The sequence below is a fragment of the Pseudonaja textilis genome, chromosome 2 (genome assembly GCF_049901715.1).
Source record: "Pseudonaja textilis isolate UNSWEBS1 chromosome 2, rPseTex1.2, whole genome shotgun sequence".
Lineage (NCBI taxonomy): Eukaryota > Metazoa > Chordata > Lepidosauria > Squamata > Elapidae > Pseudonaja > Pseudonaja textilis.
The window spans coordinates 71,691,482-71,707,818 of record NC_141991.1 but is presented as its reverse complement, the minus strand read 5'-3'; the positions used below and the strand labels follow the sequence as shown (position 1 = coordinate 71,707,818).

The 16,337-nt window shown below is 40.5% G+C and overlaps 2 protein-coding genes across 2 annotated transcripts in view; one reads left to right on the top strand and one right to left on the bottom strand.

The window, feature by feature from the left end:
- The window catches only part of GLRA1 (glycine receptor alpha 1), a 51,788-nt gene extending 38,899 nt beyond the window's left edge, over positions 1 to 12,889 (bottom strand). Inside the window, exons 1-2 of the mRNA XM_026696139.2 lie at positions 12,861 to 12,889; positions 12,449 to 12,579 (exon numbers count right to left, since the gene is read on the bottom strand). Coding sequence (XP_026551924.2) covers positions 12,449 to 12,579; positions 12,861 to 12,889 — 160 coding nt within the window. The remainder of the gene's footprint in view (positions 1 to 12,448; positions 12,580 to 12,860) is intronic.
- The window catches only part of LOC148126908 (uncharacterized), a 262,825-nt gene that overhangs the window by 102,556 nt on the left and 143,932 nt on the right, over positions 1 to 16,337 (top strand). The gene's annotated exons all lie outside the window — the stretch shown is intronic.

The following is a 16,337-nucleotide window of genomic DNA, read 5'->3' as shown; positions in this document are numbered from 1 at the left end:
AGAACTTTTCCATGGTGGTCTTGGATCTTTGAGTCACAAAGTTAAGTTGAGTTACAAATCAGACTGCTGACATGGTATGTCATAAGAACATTTTAACATGTCACTTTGTTAATTAAAGAAATTATATGGTTCTGTGATAATTGTATATTTTCTTTTCACATGTGGTATTTTGTTTGCAATCTGCTTTCTGATCAGAATAATCTCTTTTATTCAAAGCTTATATTGGCAAAACAAAAAAGAGGAACAAGCAACAGAATTCTCCCCCCTTATTTTTCTTTAAATTTCCCCCAAAGAATTTTAGAACAGTTAGATTTTGTCCAGGGCAACTTCAGAAATTCCAGCACTGGAAAAACATATTTCGCAGCCTCATGGAGGAAGCTTGTGAAGTTGGGTATCCATCCATCCATCCATTTCTCCCTTTTTGTCTGCTTCCTTTTCATTTCCTACATAATTCTATCTGCATTCTAGAACTACATTGAAGAAATGTGTAGAAAACTCAAATACTCTTTGAGTTTTATTGTAAGTAGTTTTTGTGTTAATGAGAGCTGCTTACACAAATGGTAGTGCTTGCTTGAGTCAACTAATTCTAGAGAGGTGCTCTGCACCAAGTCCATACCGTATGATCTTTAAAAGCTCATAATGATTGCCTGTTTTAGGAGAAAGCAACTCAAAGTGAACGTCTAATGATATACACTACTTCCTAGCTTTAAATTTTTTAATTTCAGTACCAAAGTTGCTTTTCAAAAGGGAACTGGACTTTCTTGCTTTTTTTTTTTTTTGAAGACATTTTGCTTCTCATTCCAGAAGCTTCTTCAGTTCTTGCTGAATGGTGGGATGGATTTATATTCCTTAGCAGTTAGCATGCTGAAGAACAATGGACCATCAGAGTGCTAAAACCAGATGACTGTTAAGGAAGTGAACCATCTTAAAAGAAAAAATAAATCAAGAAATTCCAGTTGCCTTTTGAAAAGCACCTTTGGGACAACCATGACTTGGATGATTGAGAAGACATTTTTAGACATTTTTAATTTCAGAAAGAAAGGAAGGAAGAAACTAATTCAGTGGAATCGTGATTTTATTTTCATTTGACTGTAAACCATTAAACTGCCACAGTGACTTATTGACCCATTCATTTGAATAATATGCTCAAAGGCGTATAATTCTAAGCTCTGCAGGCTTCTTCTGTGACTTTCATATGAATTGGATACTGATTTATTTGTGACAATTGAAGTCAGTAAACTGCCCCCATGAGGAGTTCCTTGAAATAAATCTGAAATTAAATTATCTTGGATGAAATTACAATGCAGCTGCTTTCAGCAGAGAGAAAATGTATATATTTCATTAAATATTAAAGTTTAATTTCTTTGGGGTGTATGTGCAGATATAGGAAAAGTTTTCTCTAGTTTATTTGGCTTTTTTCAATAGCTTTTTTTCTCATAGGGTCTGATACAGTTTCTTTATGAGGCACCAGCAAGCCTTTGTTCCATAACTATGGATTTTTAAAGATAAGATAATGTCTATCAAGCTCTTAAACATTGAAAGACATGAATTTAAACTCCCATAGAACTATTGATTGGCCTTGAACTTGTCTTCACTCCCTGCCCCTCATCAATAAAAGGTTTCATCTTTTTCATGGGGGAAAATTATTGAAACTTCTCTCATTAAAATCACTCTCTCTGGTGAATGCTAATTTAATAATACTTGAGGACTTCTCTTGAGTCAGGTTGTACAAGGAGCATCTTTTAGTACCGTGTTTCTCCAACAATACAGCCTCCACCAATAGGAAGGCCTAGCATGATTTCTAGGCATGAGGTGAAATTAAGCCCCACCCCCAAAATTTAGGCCTATTTAAACCATGCGTTTCCCCACCATTTCTCACATCATTCGTTAGAACTACACGAGGTGAAGAGAAATGGGAAGGGAAGTGGGGGAGAAAACTTGCCTTTAGGAGCACTGTGCAGGTAGCCTAGGCTAGAATACCCTGATCTACTACCGATAGAACATCAGCTGATAGAAGCTCCCCAAAGGCAGAGTGATCAGCTGCTTCTATCAGCCGGTAGAAGCGGCTGCCGACTCTGCCTTTGGGGAGCTTCCATTGGCCCATAGAAACGGCCTAGTGAGGGGAGCTCTCATTAGTTGTCTTTGAATCTACCAGCGGGGCAGGAGAGAAAGCACATGCGTATCTGTGTCTGGATGAAAATTGTGAGATTGCGACAGAGGGAATGGGAGAAAACGCCTTAGCCCAAATGTATTCTTGTTTTGCTTTCTTGCCCATTCTCTGATCAATCTCTCCAGGGCAGCTTTTAGCCTAAAATCACCCAGGTCTTCCTCAGCTAAAAGAGAGGGGAGGTCTCCAAAGACCCATCCTGAACCTCCGCCATTTGAGAGGGCCAAACTCATTGCTTCTCAAAGTTAGACCCACAAGTTTTTCAAAAGTTCTTCTGAATGCCTCCGACGTCCGATGAAATCAAGAAATGTCTCATGATTGAACTCAATCAAAAAAAAAAAAAAAAAGAACCTGCACCTCATCACCAAGTCCCTGGTTTTACAGCTCCTCTCTCGTCCCAAATTATGCCGAAATAAGGGATTCTGAGGCTGGCGTTGGTTAATTGGTTAGTGATGGGCGCTCTTTCAGGCTCTCAGAGAGAAAGAGAGAGAGAGAGAGAGAGAGAGAGAGAGAAGGAGGCGTCACTGAAGTTATCAGGCTCCCCCCAACTGTTAGCAATGCCACCCGTGAGCGATGGCAGGATTGCCTCGGATCATGTGCAGAGTGCCTTCGCCGTTCAGCTCCCCGCACCATGACTCAAGGTTCATACTAAAATTAGACCTTTCCAACCAGCCCCTGCAAATATTCGGTCCTCACCAGAGCAATAGAAAGGACGGTTTAGCTTCTCTCCTGCCCTTCTTCGCTCCAGCTCCCTCCCACCCTCCTGTGCCATGGCGGTGACCCTTTCACACTCACCCCGCTTCCCCACTGCATTCCTATGAGGACCGCTCCCATGTCTCCTTTCAGGACCCTGCCCGATCTCCCTTCTAAGGGTAGCCGAGCTCTGCTGCCTCCTCTTCCCTCCCTGGCAACCCCCCGCTCCCCAAACCAGGGGTGGCAGCAGGTAAAGGGAGGTTGGCTGCCCTGGGACTTTGGCAGGTTGCCTGGAAAAGGTCTGGCCTGGGGAGGGGAGGGCGGCAGTGGGAACCCCGCAGATGCTGAGACCTTTCCTCACCAGAAGGGCTTGGCTGACCCGGTGCAGGGACGAGGGCTAGTAGGGGTGGTGTTTGTGTGTGTGTGTGTGTGTGTGTGTGAGAGAGAGAGAGAGAGAGAAACTCAGCTTGCTTTCCTTCTGCTAAGAAAAGTTTGCAGCCTCTCTCCTATGTGCACTCCCCTCACCATGAAGCCGTTTCTATTGGCCGATGGAAGCGGCTGGTGACTCTGCCTTTTGGGAGCTTCCATCGGCCAATAGAAATGGCCTTGAGGAGAGAGTGCATGGGGCACTCCTCTCAGGAGCGCCCTGTGGGCAGCCATGCCTCACCCCAAAGCGGCTGGTGACTCTGCCTTTGGGGAGCTTCCATCAGCTGATAGAAACAGCTTTGTGGCGAGGTGAGTGCGCGTGAGTGCTTGCCCCGAGGATGCTTCTACCGGCCGATAGAAGCGGCTGGTGACTCTACCTTTGGGGAACTTCCAGTGGCAGCCTCATGGAGAGGTGAGTGTGCATGGGGCACTCTAGGTGGAGGTGTGCATGGGGGAAAAAATTAAGTCACCCCCAAAAAGACATCCTAGCAATTTTTTCAGGGTTCAAAAAAAAAAAATGAGAAACACGGTAGTACTTACTAGAGAAAGGCACAGCTTTGAAAACAATTATCCCTGGGTTCTAAGATTCTTTGCATTTTATAAGGGTGCTTTCTATAATCATTACTTTTAAGTCAAAAGAGTATTTAAATGCAATTTTGCTATATTTCTTGCCCCCCAGTAGCCCACAGTCTGTACTGATAAGGAAAGGGACAAAAAGGCCTGAGGGATGAACATGTAAGAAACTAACAGCAAAACAAGGAAATTCATGAGGAAGTTCCAATAAAATGAAAATAAAAAGCAGTAAGAAGCTGTGGGGCTATTGGATACAAGGACATTCATGGGAAGGTTCCAATAAAATAAAATAAAATAAAGATAAAAAGCAGTAAGAAGCTGTGGAGCTATTGGATACAAGTGGAATTGTACAAGCATGTTATGGGCTCTCTCACAAAATTGCATGCTATATGGAAGAGTTTTGGTTGCAATCATGGTTGTGAACCCATGAAAATAGATGTTTGCATAGATTCACTTGAATAATACCCTCCTGGTTTTTTTGTGCGGATGCATTGCTTTTTCATTGAGGCAATATACTTTTCCAGGCCACAGGAAAGCACAATCTGTGTTCCCTTTTATTCACAGTAACTTGGTGAAATTAAAGGAGAGAACTCTAAATTCAACCCCATTCTTGCAAACTATAAATTATTGTCCCTGCCTATGTCTGCAGTGCTACCTATCAAAGTTTTTGATGCATATATGAATCTAGTAGATAAGTTTCCAGATTCACTTATATGGAACTTATTAACTTGTGGTTTCTGCGGAGGGTTGGCAAAGCACTAAGACTTTATAGCTGCTTATTTGGACAGAGGGAGAAGGCAGAGGGGAGAAGGGAGGGAGGGGGAAAGAGAGAGAGAGAGGGAGAGGGAGACGGAGAGAGAGATTGCCATGTTTGGGAATTCTACTTCCGTTATGAACTATTTCATTAGGTTTCAGCTTAATTTTAGCAACAAATTGTATATTTTATCTTTCATTACCTGCCACAAGACACTGAGAGGGGCTGATCTTTACATTTAATGAAACATGTACATTACTGGAGGAGTAAATGCAATGGTTAATAGCACTTTGAAATCATGTGTTTAGCACACTTCATTTATGTGTTCCTCCTAGTGCTGAGAAGTGTGCATTATAAAACCAGGCCATAAAAACAAGCTGATTTGTGTCTTTCTTCTCAAGGATCCTTCTAGAAAAAGAATATATTCAAGCAAAAAAGGACTCACTGGTTTACTTTTCTAGCTTAAGCTCACCAGCTTGCAAAACGAATGCCCTCTCTTCCCAAAACTTCAAGTATGAGAGAGGAGGCTGAAAAAGAACAAATCTCTCTAACAAACAATCAGCAGGTGGGAGAAGTCACTGCAGGTTCATCAAAGTAAGGGATTCTCAGAACATTTTGTAAACAACCTGAAAAAAAGGCATTTAAAAAGCTTCAAAGAGACCCTGTCTTAATCAGCTTGCCAATAAATAAAAGCTGGAGGGTTCCTGTGTTAGTTATCAAGATTCAGTACTCTGAACACCTAATTCTTGGTGTTAATATTTATTCAAGGAAGTTCATGTGAATTTTGCTGCCTTGACTGTGCTCTACAAGGGGCTTGTTACCAAGGAACAAACAGATAAAACACAGAAACAGTGTATGGCTGTTTGACATATCATAGCCAAAGGCAGGTGTATGATCTGCTCTGCAGGGGTGATGTATGTCTACACTGTGCAGAGTTTATGTCAGTGTGTTTACAAAAACAAACAAAAACTGGACTGAATTCATCTTGTAGTCATGTTGGATCAGTAAGATACTGGTTGAATTTGTATGACCAGCCTTTTCTCTATCATGCTATATGCTGCAATGTCCATGAGCCAACCCTCAAAATGCTCACATAGTCAAAATAATTTGATGAGCAGGATGTGCCATTTCAGTATAGCCATCAATTCACCTCTTAAAGATTATTGCTCTCTTGGGTTTGCTGAATTAGAATTGTATAACAATGTTCCTTGCTCAACTTTATCCATATTATTTGGAAATTTGGGGAGTTGTTAGATGTAACAGCTTAGGGCAGGGGTGTCAAACTGGTTTTCTTCAAGGGTCGGATCACATTGTATTTATCCTCCACAGATGGGACAGATACCTCCTGCAGCACTTTGCTGACCAAAATGGGGTCATGTACAGGGCCCCCTGCAGCCTGTTCTCAGCCTGGATGGCCTCCTGCAGCACTTTACAGCCCAAACAGGGTGGGGGTTTTGTGTGCCCCCCCCCACCTCATGCCCCATTTTGGTTGCCAGAGGCACTCCAGGCTGATCCTTTGCTATTTCCAGGCCGGTCCCGCAGGCCAGATTTAAGCACCCTGCGGGCTGGATCCATCTTATGAGCCTTGAGTTTGACAGGGAAAGTTACTTTAGAATATATTGTTGTTGTAATTTATTATATGCTGTCCAACTCCCAGAAACTGTGAGATTTACAAATTGTTTTTTTAAAAAAACATTAAAACAACAAAAAAACAATCCAGATGGCAGGGATAACAAACCCAGATGGGAACAAGGAAAAAGAAGAAAAGGAGCCTTTCAATCTCTATCACCAAACATCTATGTATTTTTTATTAAACTTGCTACATTAGTCTATGCTTTGCTGTGATGTTTCCCAAAGCTGAGACAATAATTTCTCAGAAATCTGAATTTTGAATGATTATATAGATTTAATTAATATTTAACCCAAGCAAGACTGAATGGCTGTGGTTATCTAGACCCTCTGGACACAAGGTTATTCCATCTTTATGTCTGTTGGGGTTGTATGACCCCCCAGACAAATCCAGTGCACAATCTGGGGATCCTCCTACATGCATAGCTCCTTAAAGAGCAAATGGCAGCCATGACTAGGGGAGTCTTTGCACATCTTTGGGCAAAGTGCCCATTCCTGGTCTGGGAGGCCCTGTTCACTGCCATTCATGTCCTGGTAACCTCTTGTTTAGATTGCTACAACACACTCTACATGGGGCTGTCCCTAAAGCATATTTGGAAAGTTCAACTGATGCAGAATGCAGCTGCGCAGGTAGTAATATATATGGCATACATTGACTGAAATAAGTGGCTGTACAAATCAAATCAAATCAATCAATCAATCAATCAATCGATACTTAAAGAAATATTATAACTATATTTGGCAGTTATCAAAAAGATCTACACAGCATTGTAAACATCCAAGAAAAGGCAAAAGTGTTTGCTAAAGAGCAGATTCCATCCAAGCATTTTCTAGCCTGACAAATGTTTACTTAATGTATTAGTGCTAGAATGGTAGTTATTGAATTATTTTAGTTGCTAAAGAGAGATAGACATGTTAAGAACTATGTTGAACTGAAAACTTTTTCCTGACTAGCTGTATGCAAGACTTGTGGGGTATAAGGAAAATTCACCACTTCAAAATGGCTTCAGGGAAGTCCAATTTTACTTCTATCCTGGGCATCCTTTTCTGGTCTTTATGAGTAACTTGACATCAAACTTTAGTGGCAATATCAAAAAGTGTGTGAATACTCAACACAACCATAACCAGCACAAACTATGAAAATGGCAACACTACACACACAAATAAAACCTCAGAAAAAACCAAATGACTATTACTACCACATAGCATCACCATGGCACACAAACTAAAGACCTCCAAAATAAGCCATAAGATCCAGCTGCCCAAGAAGAAAATACTGGAGTTATCTATTACATAGAGTGTAAGGACTGTAACAGCCACTATGTAGGACAGACAGAAGACTAGTAGAGTGCAACCATGAACACCAACTAGCAATCAGAAGACATGATGAGAACTCCTTCATCTCATAAAACATGGGAAGACTCAACCATAGTTTCAAATGGAAAGCTGAGCATTAAGCTAAATCAAAAAAAAAAAAAAAACAACGCTAGGGAATTCCTGGAAACTTGGGGTTCAGACAAATCAGCCATCAATAGATATATAGTGACAAACCACATTTACATATCATTCAAAAAAGCCAATAAAGCGAAGAAGAAACCCAGAAGACCAGAACACCTTCTCTCCAATAACCAAATAAGCAGGGATTAATGTCTCAAAAATAATCAAGCAGAAAACAATACCCCAATCAAGGAACTACAACCAAGAAAACCACATTCCCACCAATGCTGATATGATAAACTACTGTATATAAACAGAGACACACTTATCTAGCAGAAGTGTGATGATGTTACACAGTTGGGTAATGAAATATCTGCAATCAAGCTCAAAGAGCGTCAACTATTTTGAAGTTTGATAGCTCAAGACTCACATTGTTATTTAAAAAATGGATATATTAAATCATACAAAGTATTCCAAAGGTACTTTTTTCAAGAGGCAATTAGATTTTCTAATTTTTCTTTGAAGACATTTTGCTTCTCATCCAAGAAACTTCTTCAGCTCTGTTGTGTCTTGAAAAAATAAAGCATATTTGGGACAACCATGACCGGGATGACTGAGAAACTCAATAGATATTTAGCTATCCATAGAAAGTATTATTTCTATTTAGTCTTCTAGGACAATGAAGTCTCAGAAAATAATAGAGATTTCTACAGTGGTCCCTCTGTGATTGATCTTGGCAGTAAAAGGTACATTTAGACAGTACAACATCAATTGGCCAGCTTCCCTTATCAGATATATTACCTATCAGATGAGATTTCACACTGTGTTGAAAAAGTGTTCACATTCAAAGCAGCTCTTTTGGCTGACCTTGCTTGGATGTTTGTGCTGACAGAATGTAGACAGATCGTCCAAATCTGATGGAGCTGCTGTTGCATGAATTTCAAAAGATAAACATTTTCACAGGCTATGAGATCATCCTGGATAAACACTAGGTTTGCTAGATGAGGTGCATGCCATCTGAAAATCAACTCTTCTTTGATCTCTTAGTCCTCAATCCCCATTACTAACTGGGAATGCTAAGATTACATAATGGCTTATTTTTCAGGTGATGCGTGAAGTGTGTAAATGCATAAAATGAGTTTAAGCATTGGCTCATGTTCCTGTTGTAGGCATACAAGTGTTTGAAATATATATGTACTTATCTATATAACCTACACACTTAAAAACCATTGGTACAAACCCAGTGCTTCCTGCAACAACTGTAACAGGGGTGGGATGCTACTGGTTCAGCCCGGTTCTATAGAACTATACAACTGGTAGCTCTGAAGAGCGGCAGTCACTGAACCGGTTCACTGCAACAACCTTTTGGTCATCTATTTGGCCCCTCCACCTGTCCAGGCTCTTGGCTGTCCTATATTTCCTGCTTTTTCAACCTCAGCTGCTTTGTGCAGCACAGCTGAAGCTGAAACAGCAGGAAAGAAAAGGATTTTCAAATGCTGTGCACCCGCGCGCAGCGCTTGTCAGCTGTCCTGGCATCATTTTGCAAATGTTCTACATGTGTGCATAGCAAAACACACTCTCACTGAACCAGTAGTAACACCAGTTGAATCCCACCCCTGAATTGTAATGTAAAGTCTAATAAATCCATTCCAATTCCTCTTTGTTTCATGTGCGTATGCATTATAGTAATGAATATGAAAATGTAAAAGATGATCATTTGTAGATAGATGTGTATGAATTTGGGTGAATTAATTCAAAGTAAGGGCCTTTCTAACTGATTTCTAGGGACAGCTCAGTTTAATTGTTGAATTAAATTGTTTAATTCCCACATTATTGTAATCCATACAGTGATAAAGATACAGGAAGGTTATTAACTCCTTAAAACTTAGACATTTTAGTCCTGATGTTAATAAAAATCCATTAGGGATTATCAGAGATCACAGCACATATATTTTAGCCTTGATCAAATAAATAAACATTATATTCCTTTTTACTTCTAACAATCTTGATCAAGTCTCTTCAAATATACACTATGTTCTAGAACTTGTTTTCATTTTTATTTTGCCCCTTATCACAAAATTCTTCAAAGCTTTAACAAGTCTCTCTTATAAATCTAATACAGGAAAATTAACCAGGTTACTCTCTTGGTTTATTATTTGTGTATCTCTTTTAATTATTAAGGCATCAACCAGTTTCTTTTGTATGTCCATTGTTTTTTCCATGTCAGTTTTAGCTTAATTTTAAAAGTAATCTCAATCTTGTCAGGTAAAACTTGTTTCTCTTTCATAGCATCTTTTAAACACAATCTGCCTATAGAAATAGACACTTTTAAAAATAACTTCTGAGTCCATTGTTCAAAAATATACAGTATGCCCAATGTTAAAATAAACTGGTTTATTTTGAATTTGTAAATTTGCAGTGTTCTTCTCCTTCAGTTATAATATTTAGTTCCTTCTAGTTCCATCTAAGTGGAATTTAGATGGACTTTTTAAGTGTGTTTTTCTAAAAAGAATTCAAAACAAAAGAATTTTTCCCTGTAAGGATTCTTTACAACAGGCGTGTCAAACTCAAGGCCTGAGGGCCTGATCTGGCCCACAAGGTGCTTACATTTGGCCCACAGGGCCACACTAGAAACAGCGAAGGACTGACCTGCAGTGCCTCTGCCAGCAAACTTGGAGCAAGGGAGGACCCCATGGAGCTTGGTTTTTGCTGGCAGAGGGTTGCTGAAGGCAGTCATGGCTGAAAACAGGGCCCAGGGGGACACACGTGCCCACTGAGCTCTATTTTTGTAGGCAAAGGGCTTCAGGAGGCTGTTGTGGTCGAAAATAGAGATCAGGAGCTCGTTTTCATTGGCAGAGCGCTCGGGCCTTCACAGGTGGCCCCAACATGAGTGAAATCAAATTGGTCATGCCTACCCTAGCCACGCCCACCCTGCCCCCTAAGGTCAAGCAAAAATACTGATGCTGCCCTCAGTGAAATCAAGTTTGACACCCTGCTTTACAATTAATTCCAAAATTTTATTTCAAATTTATCTGGATCCTTAGTTAATTTGTCACTTTCAAAAATCAAAGTTTTAATCATCCTTTGAGCTCTAAATCTGCCAGAACCAGCTGTCTTGCGATCTCCTCATGAGGAGAAACTGTCTGGAGCACTTGTGAGCTATCTCAATTCCTCTCCTTACTCAGTGATTAATTATTAGAGAGCCAATCCACTCAAACAGTAGAGCTGTTTTCAGTCCACTGTTTGCTCCCTAGAAGAGAAAAAATAATGTTTTGAAATAAACTATTTATTTAAGATGTAAGTACTGTATAATTATGGGATACCCAGTAGAAATGAAATCAACATATGTTAATATACAATAGGGAAATTGAATTCCCATCTTCAGGCTATCTCATAGACATTTGTTATATGGAAATCTATAGTTAAACAATAAAATTGATAGTATATTTGGCAAGTTATCATTTTGGACAATGAGAATTTTTTAACTGATTATATTTGAGGTTTGCTACAATCATGCTCAGCCTATCCCTAGGGTGTTTCTAACAACTGATTAAACTTCAGTTGTGTTGGATTACACATTCTGTTCTCTAAGCTAGTGAATCCACTCTTAATATATTGAAATGTAAGGAGTAGTTGACAGTAAAAGACAAAATGCTGATATTCAGAATTAGTAACACCTTGGCAATCACTTTCTGAGCACATTCTGTTGAAGACAGAATGTAACACTAAGGAATTAGTTTGTAAATATACGTACTCTTAGGTTGTAACATTGCATGTGTTTTTCTGGGGATGACTCATTGAATGTAATGTAATGGAACATATTTGCTGGAGGACTTTGTTCAATTCACATTTTAAAGCAATCAAGAACCATCTCATGTTCACTTTCCATAAAAATGCATGGATTTGAATATATTTATCCTGTGGATGGCCACTTTGTATCCAATGATTTAAAGGCAATAGGACAGTTCTGATTATGATGCAAGACACATGAACTAGATGAAACTGTCTATTCCTTTTCAGTTTACTAACTATTTTTCAAATTACTTGATCTATATTCAGCTTTTCTGTTTGTATTTGTACAATTTCTGCAGTACACTGGCTAAAATCCTCTGTGTTCCAGTAGTTTCGGAATGTACCATGTAAGAAAAGGTGATCAGGAGACATTTGTTAAACAGAGGATAAAATGATCATTTCTTTCATTAATTAAACATGCTTCTTCCTGGAAGCAACTGCTATTTACCTCCTAGAAGTAGATTTTCTTCTTCTTTTGGTTAGAATCTTTGCTGTCTGGACTTACAAATACAGCAACATTCAGAAATGCAGGGATATTTTGGCCGTCTAGTCCACAGGTAGAAACACCCCCTTCCCCACATTTTAAGTGCTGTTTTTCCCCCTTATCTCACCTGGTAAAGAAGAAGCTCAGGTAAAAATTTCTGTTTAAAATGCTGGTTGTCTACTTTTGCAAAGCAATAATCATGTTTTTATTGCAGACCAGTATTTGGACGTTCTAGGCGGCACCCCTGGTTTTAAATGTTTCCAGTCTGTTTTATCCCCTGCTTCTATTTTTCAGTTACTGTTGTCCATCTAGTCTGCATCATCCATTACGTGCACCAAAAGGAGGAATGAGAATAACATGAAGTTGTTGTTTGGCAGGGAATGGAGTATAATGTTAAGGTATGACACAAAGCCTTTAATATTAACAAACTTCTAAACCATGCTCTCATCTAAATAAAATGGAATGGAATTGGGGGGAAAAAAAGGCTGCATACCTTTAAAATTGGGCCTGATTCTGGCATCGTATCCTGATGTCCTTCCCATCAATTTATCCAGGAAATCTGAAGGGGACATAAGTTTAGGAGCGGATCGAGCTGCTGCTCCAGTTTCTTTGGAAGCGGCGAGGCTGAGCCAAAAAGAAGAGAGCAAGCAGAGATTGAATTAGTAGCCCATCTACTCTTCTCAGAGTTATATTTTTTGTCCCCTGCTGTAGGATTTGAGACTAGCATTCTTTGTAGCTCATGCAGTGCCCATTACAAGTCCTTATGGACACCTCTGTGAATTGCTAACGATGTTCTGCAAATATTTGTTTGCTCAGTCCAAACATTCCTGAATGTAGTTTACTACGTATGACTGAGCAAGGGAAAGTCCTTCACCAAACCAGAGTTGTGAATTTTGGACTCTTACTTTAGTGTAGAAACTTCAAGATTGTCCATGTTCTGTTATGGAGCATCTATTATCTTTTCTTTTAATGACCCCATAATCCCCTGCAAAGGAATCTGGGCAACTGAATGGAGCTGAGCGTTGACTGGCTGGATGTTCTTCCTGTCACCAGTGTGGACTTTTGTTCTGAGCACTCATTGTGCTCAGAGTGAGAAATACCTGCCTCTACCTAGGATCGAACTCACAGCCTCCACCACTAGTCTACCGCTCATGGAGCATCTATTATCATGTAGTCAAATGGTAGATACCAAAGGAGAACAAAAATTAGGGTGATATTTTCTTTTTCCAGGGTCAGGCCACTCCCTTTTGCACAGCATAGTGAAATTTCAGGGCGTGAAGATTTCTAGTCTCTTAATGGATTGTTAATTTGAGAAAGAAATTTGCTTGTTTTCAAGGCATCTGAGATAATTGAAGGCCTCGGTCTCTGTCCAAACATATTAAAAACAACATAACAAAGACATTAAGTTTTTCAATTGTTTTGCATGTAAAAATGCTTGAATTGTGGAAGTAAAAAAATAGTCATGTCTAAATCCCATAACAGTAAATCCCATAATCAGTGAATTTAAGAAGCTTACAACGTATAGGCTTGCTGAGCGTCGTCTGTGCAGCATTGTATGCTGTGGGCAGTTTGTGTCTACCCGCACATTGATACTTATTAATGAACAAGGTTTTAATTAAGCAGGTAGAGAAAAGAACAGCTGCCTGGATAGAGTAGAGGAGAAAAACTGGGAGACTTGTATTCTTTTTAGTATCATGATCCTGTGCTTCCTTTCCTAACCTGGCACCACCTTGTTTCATCTCTTTTCTCCCAGCTGGATACAGTTAGGTTTAGGATTAAGTCAGCACAACCAAGCCCCCACCTGAACAGAACACGCCTCCAGCCAATCAGAACACGACCAACCCCCCAACCAATCAGAACACAGCCAAACCCCCTACCAATGAGAACACACCCCCACCCAATCAGAACACAGCCAAGCCCCCACCCAATCAAGTCACACCCCCACTAGCAGTTAAAAGGAAGAAGCAGCTGCAATCTCACATCACTCTGAGAAGCACAGAGCCGAAGACAGAAGCCTGAAGATGATGAATGAGACTTCATCGAAACGTTGCCTAGATACTTCGAATCTTACGTGGGAGAAAACCCGAACAACCAAAGATCCACATACAAATACCCGTGAGAACCTCAGAATATATATATATATATATATATATATATATGTTTTTCTGAGGTTCTCGGTGATTTATATGTGGATCTTTGTTGTTTTCTCCAGCGTAGATCTCAATATCTAGGCAACGTTCGATGAAGTCTCATTCATCATCTTCAGGCTTCTGTCTCGGCTCTGTGCTTTCAAGTAATGTGGTTGCAGCTGCTTCTCCTTTAACTGCCAGTGGTGGGACTGATTGGGTGAGGCAACAATGTGTTCTGATGGAGTAAATGTTCTCATGGTGGGGTTTGGTGTGTTCTGATTGGTTGAAGTTAGCCGTGTTCTGATTGGTTGGGCGTGTTCTGTTCAGGTGAGGCTTGGTGTGCTCGGTTAATCTTAGTTGCTGGGGGATTTGAGCTGGTGAGTTGTGATCTTGCTGTTTGGCTTCTAGTTCGTGGTCCTGTTGCATCTTCATAGTGGGTGTCGGTTTGCTTCATGTATGGCTCGGAGGGGGTTTGAAGTGGGTAGTGATGCAGCTGTGGTGCAGCTTCTGGTCCATGGTCGTGTCTCATCTTCTGGTGGGTGAGAGTCTGTTTTCTACATGGAAGTGTGGTGGTGGCATCTTGTGTGGCTCTCATGGGTGTGGGTCTGGTGTCCTTCTTCATGTTGGTACTCGTCTGTTCATGAGGCGGGTTTCCAAATGGCTGGAAGGCGGAGGTGTCATCTCGTTTGTTCATGCTGTGTGGGCGTTTTTCTATCTCTATGGCTTCTCTGATTATTCTGCTGTTGAAGTGTTCGGTTTTGGCGATAGTTCTGGTATTTTAAATCAATTTCATGTCCTGTGGCTTTGAGGTGTTGGACCAGGGAAGAGGTCGTTTCTTCTTTTTGATTGAGTTCTTATGTTCTTCAATCGTGCATTTATTCTTCTATTAGTTTGTCCAATGTATGTGGTAGGGCAGGCAGTGCAGGGGATTTCGTATACTCCTTGGTTTTCTAATTCGATTTTGTCTTTGGGGTTTCTTAGGATGGTGGATATTTTTCTGTTTGTGCAGAATGCTGTTTTGATGTTGTGTTTTTGGAGGATCTTGCTGATTTTGTCTGTAGTGCCTTTTATATATGGGAGGAGGGCTTTGCCGTTTTCTTGTTCTCTGTCTTGGATTTTGGTTGGGGTTTCTTTTTGGATTAGGTGGGTAATCTTCTTTCTTTGGAATCCATTGGCTGTAAGTACGTTGGTGAGAGTGTGTGTAGTTCGGTTTTTGGTGTTGTTCATCGGCAAGCATTTTGTTCTGGAGATGAGTGTCTTGGCTACGGAATTGATCTGTGCTGGGTGGTGGTGTGAGAGTGCATGTAGATAGCGGTTAGTGTGTGTTTTCTTCTGGTAGATGGTGTGTCCTAGGGAGCCATTGGATCTTTTGTATACCAAGACATCTAGGAAGGAAGTTGGTTGTTGGCTTCTGTTTCCATGGTGAATTGTATTTTGGGGTGTAGGCTGTTGAGGTGTGTGAGGAGTTGTTCAGTTTTTCTTTCCCATGTGGCCAGATTATGAAGGTGTCATCTACGTATCTGAGCCAGAGTTTGGGTTTGTGGTCGTATTTTTCTAGAGCTTGTGTTTCAAAGTGTTCCATGTAGAGGTTAGCGATGACAGGTGAGAGGGTGATCCATGGGTGCTCCTTCTATTTGTTTGTATTTTTGTCCATTGTAGGTGAAGTATGTATTGGATAGGCAGTGGTTGGTTAGATCTAGGATGTGCTTGGGGGGGTTGTATTTGTTTTGGATGGCTGTCAAGGCTTCTTTTATTGGCACTTGGGTGAAGAGGGATATGACATCGAAGCTTACTAGTAGGTCGCTAGGTTGTAAGTTTTGTTTCTTTATGATCTCGATGAACTGGAATGAGTTTCTTACGTGTGAGTTGATGGATTCTGCATAAGGTTGTAGTTGTTTGGCGAGAAATTTGGCTAGGTTTTGTAGAGGTGAGCCTATGGAGCTGACTATTGGTCTGAGTGGGGTTCCTTCTTTGTGTATTTTGGGGAGACCATAAAGCTTGGGGCATCTGGATGATTTTTCTCTGGGTAAATAATAAATAAAAGCCTCCCCCATCAGTGAAGAAATCCAGCAACGAATCATACCCAGAAAAAATCATCCAGATGCCCCAAGCTTTATGGTCTCCCCAAAATACACAAAGAAGGAACCCCACTCAGACCAATAGTCAGCTCCATAGGCTCACCTCTACAAAACCTAGCCAAATTTCTCGCAAAACAACTACAACCTTATGCAGAATCCATCAACTCACACGTAA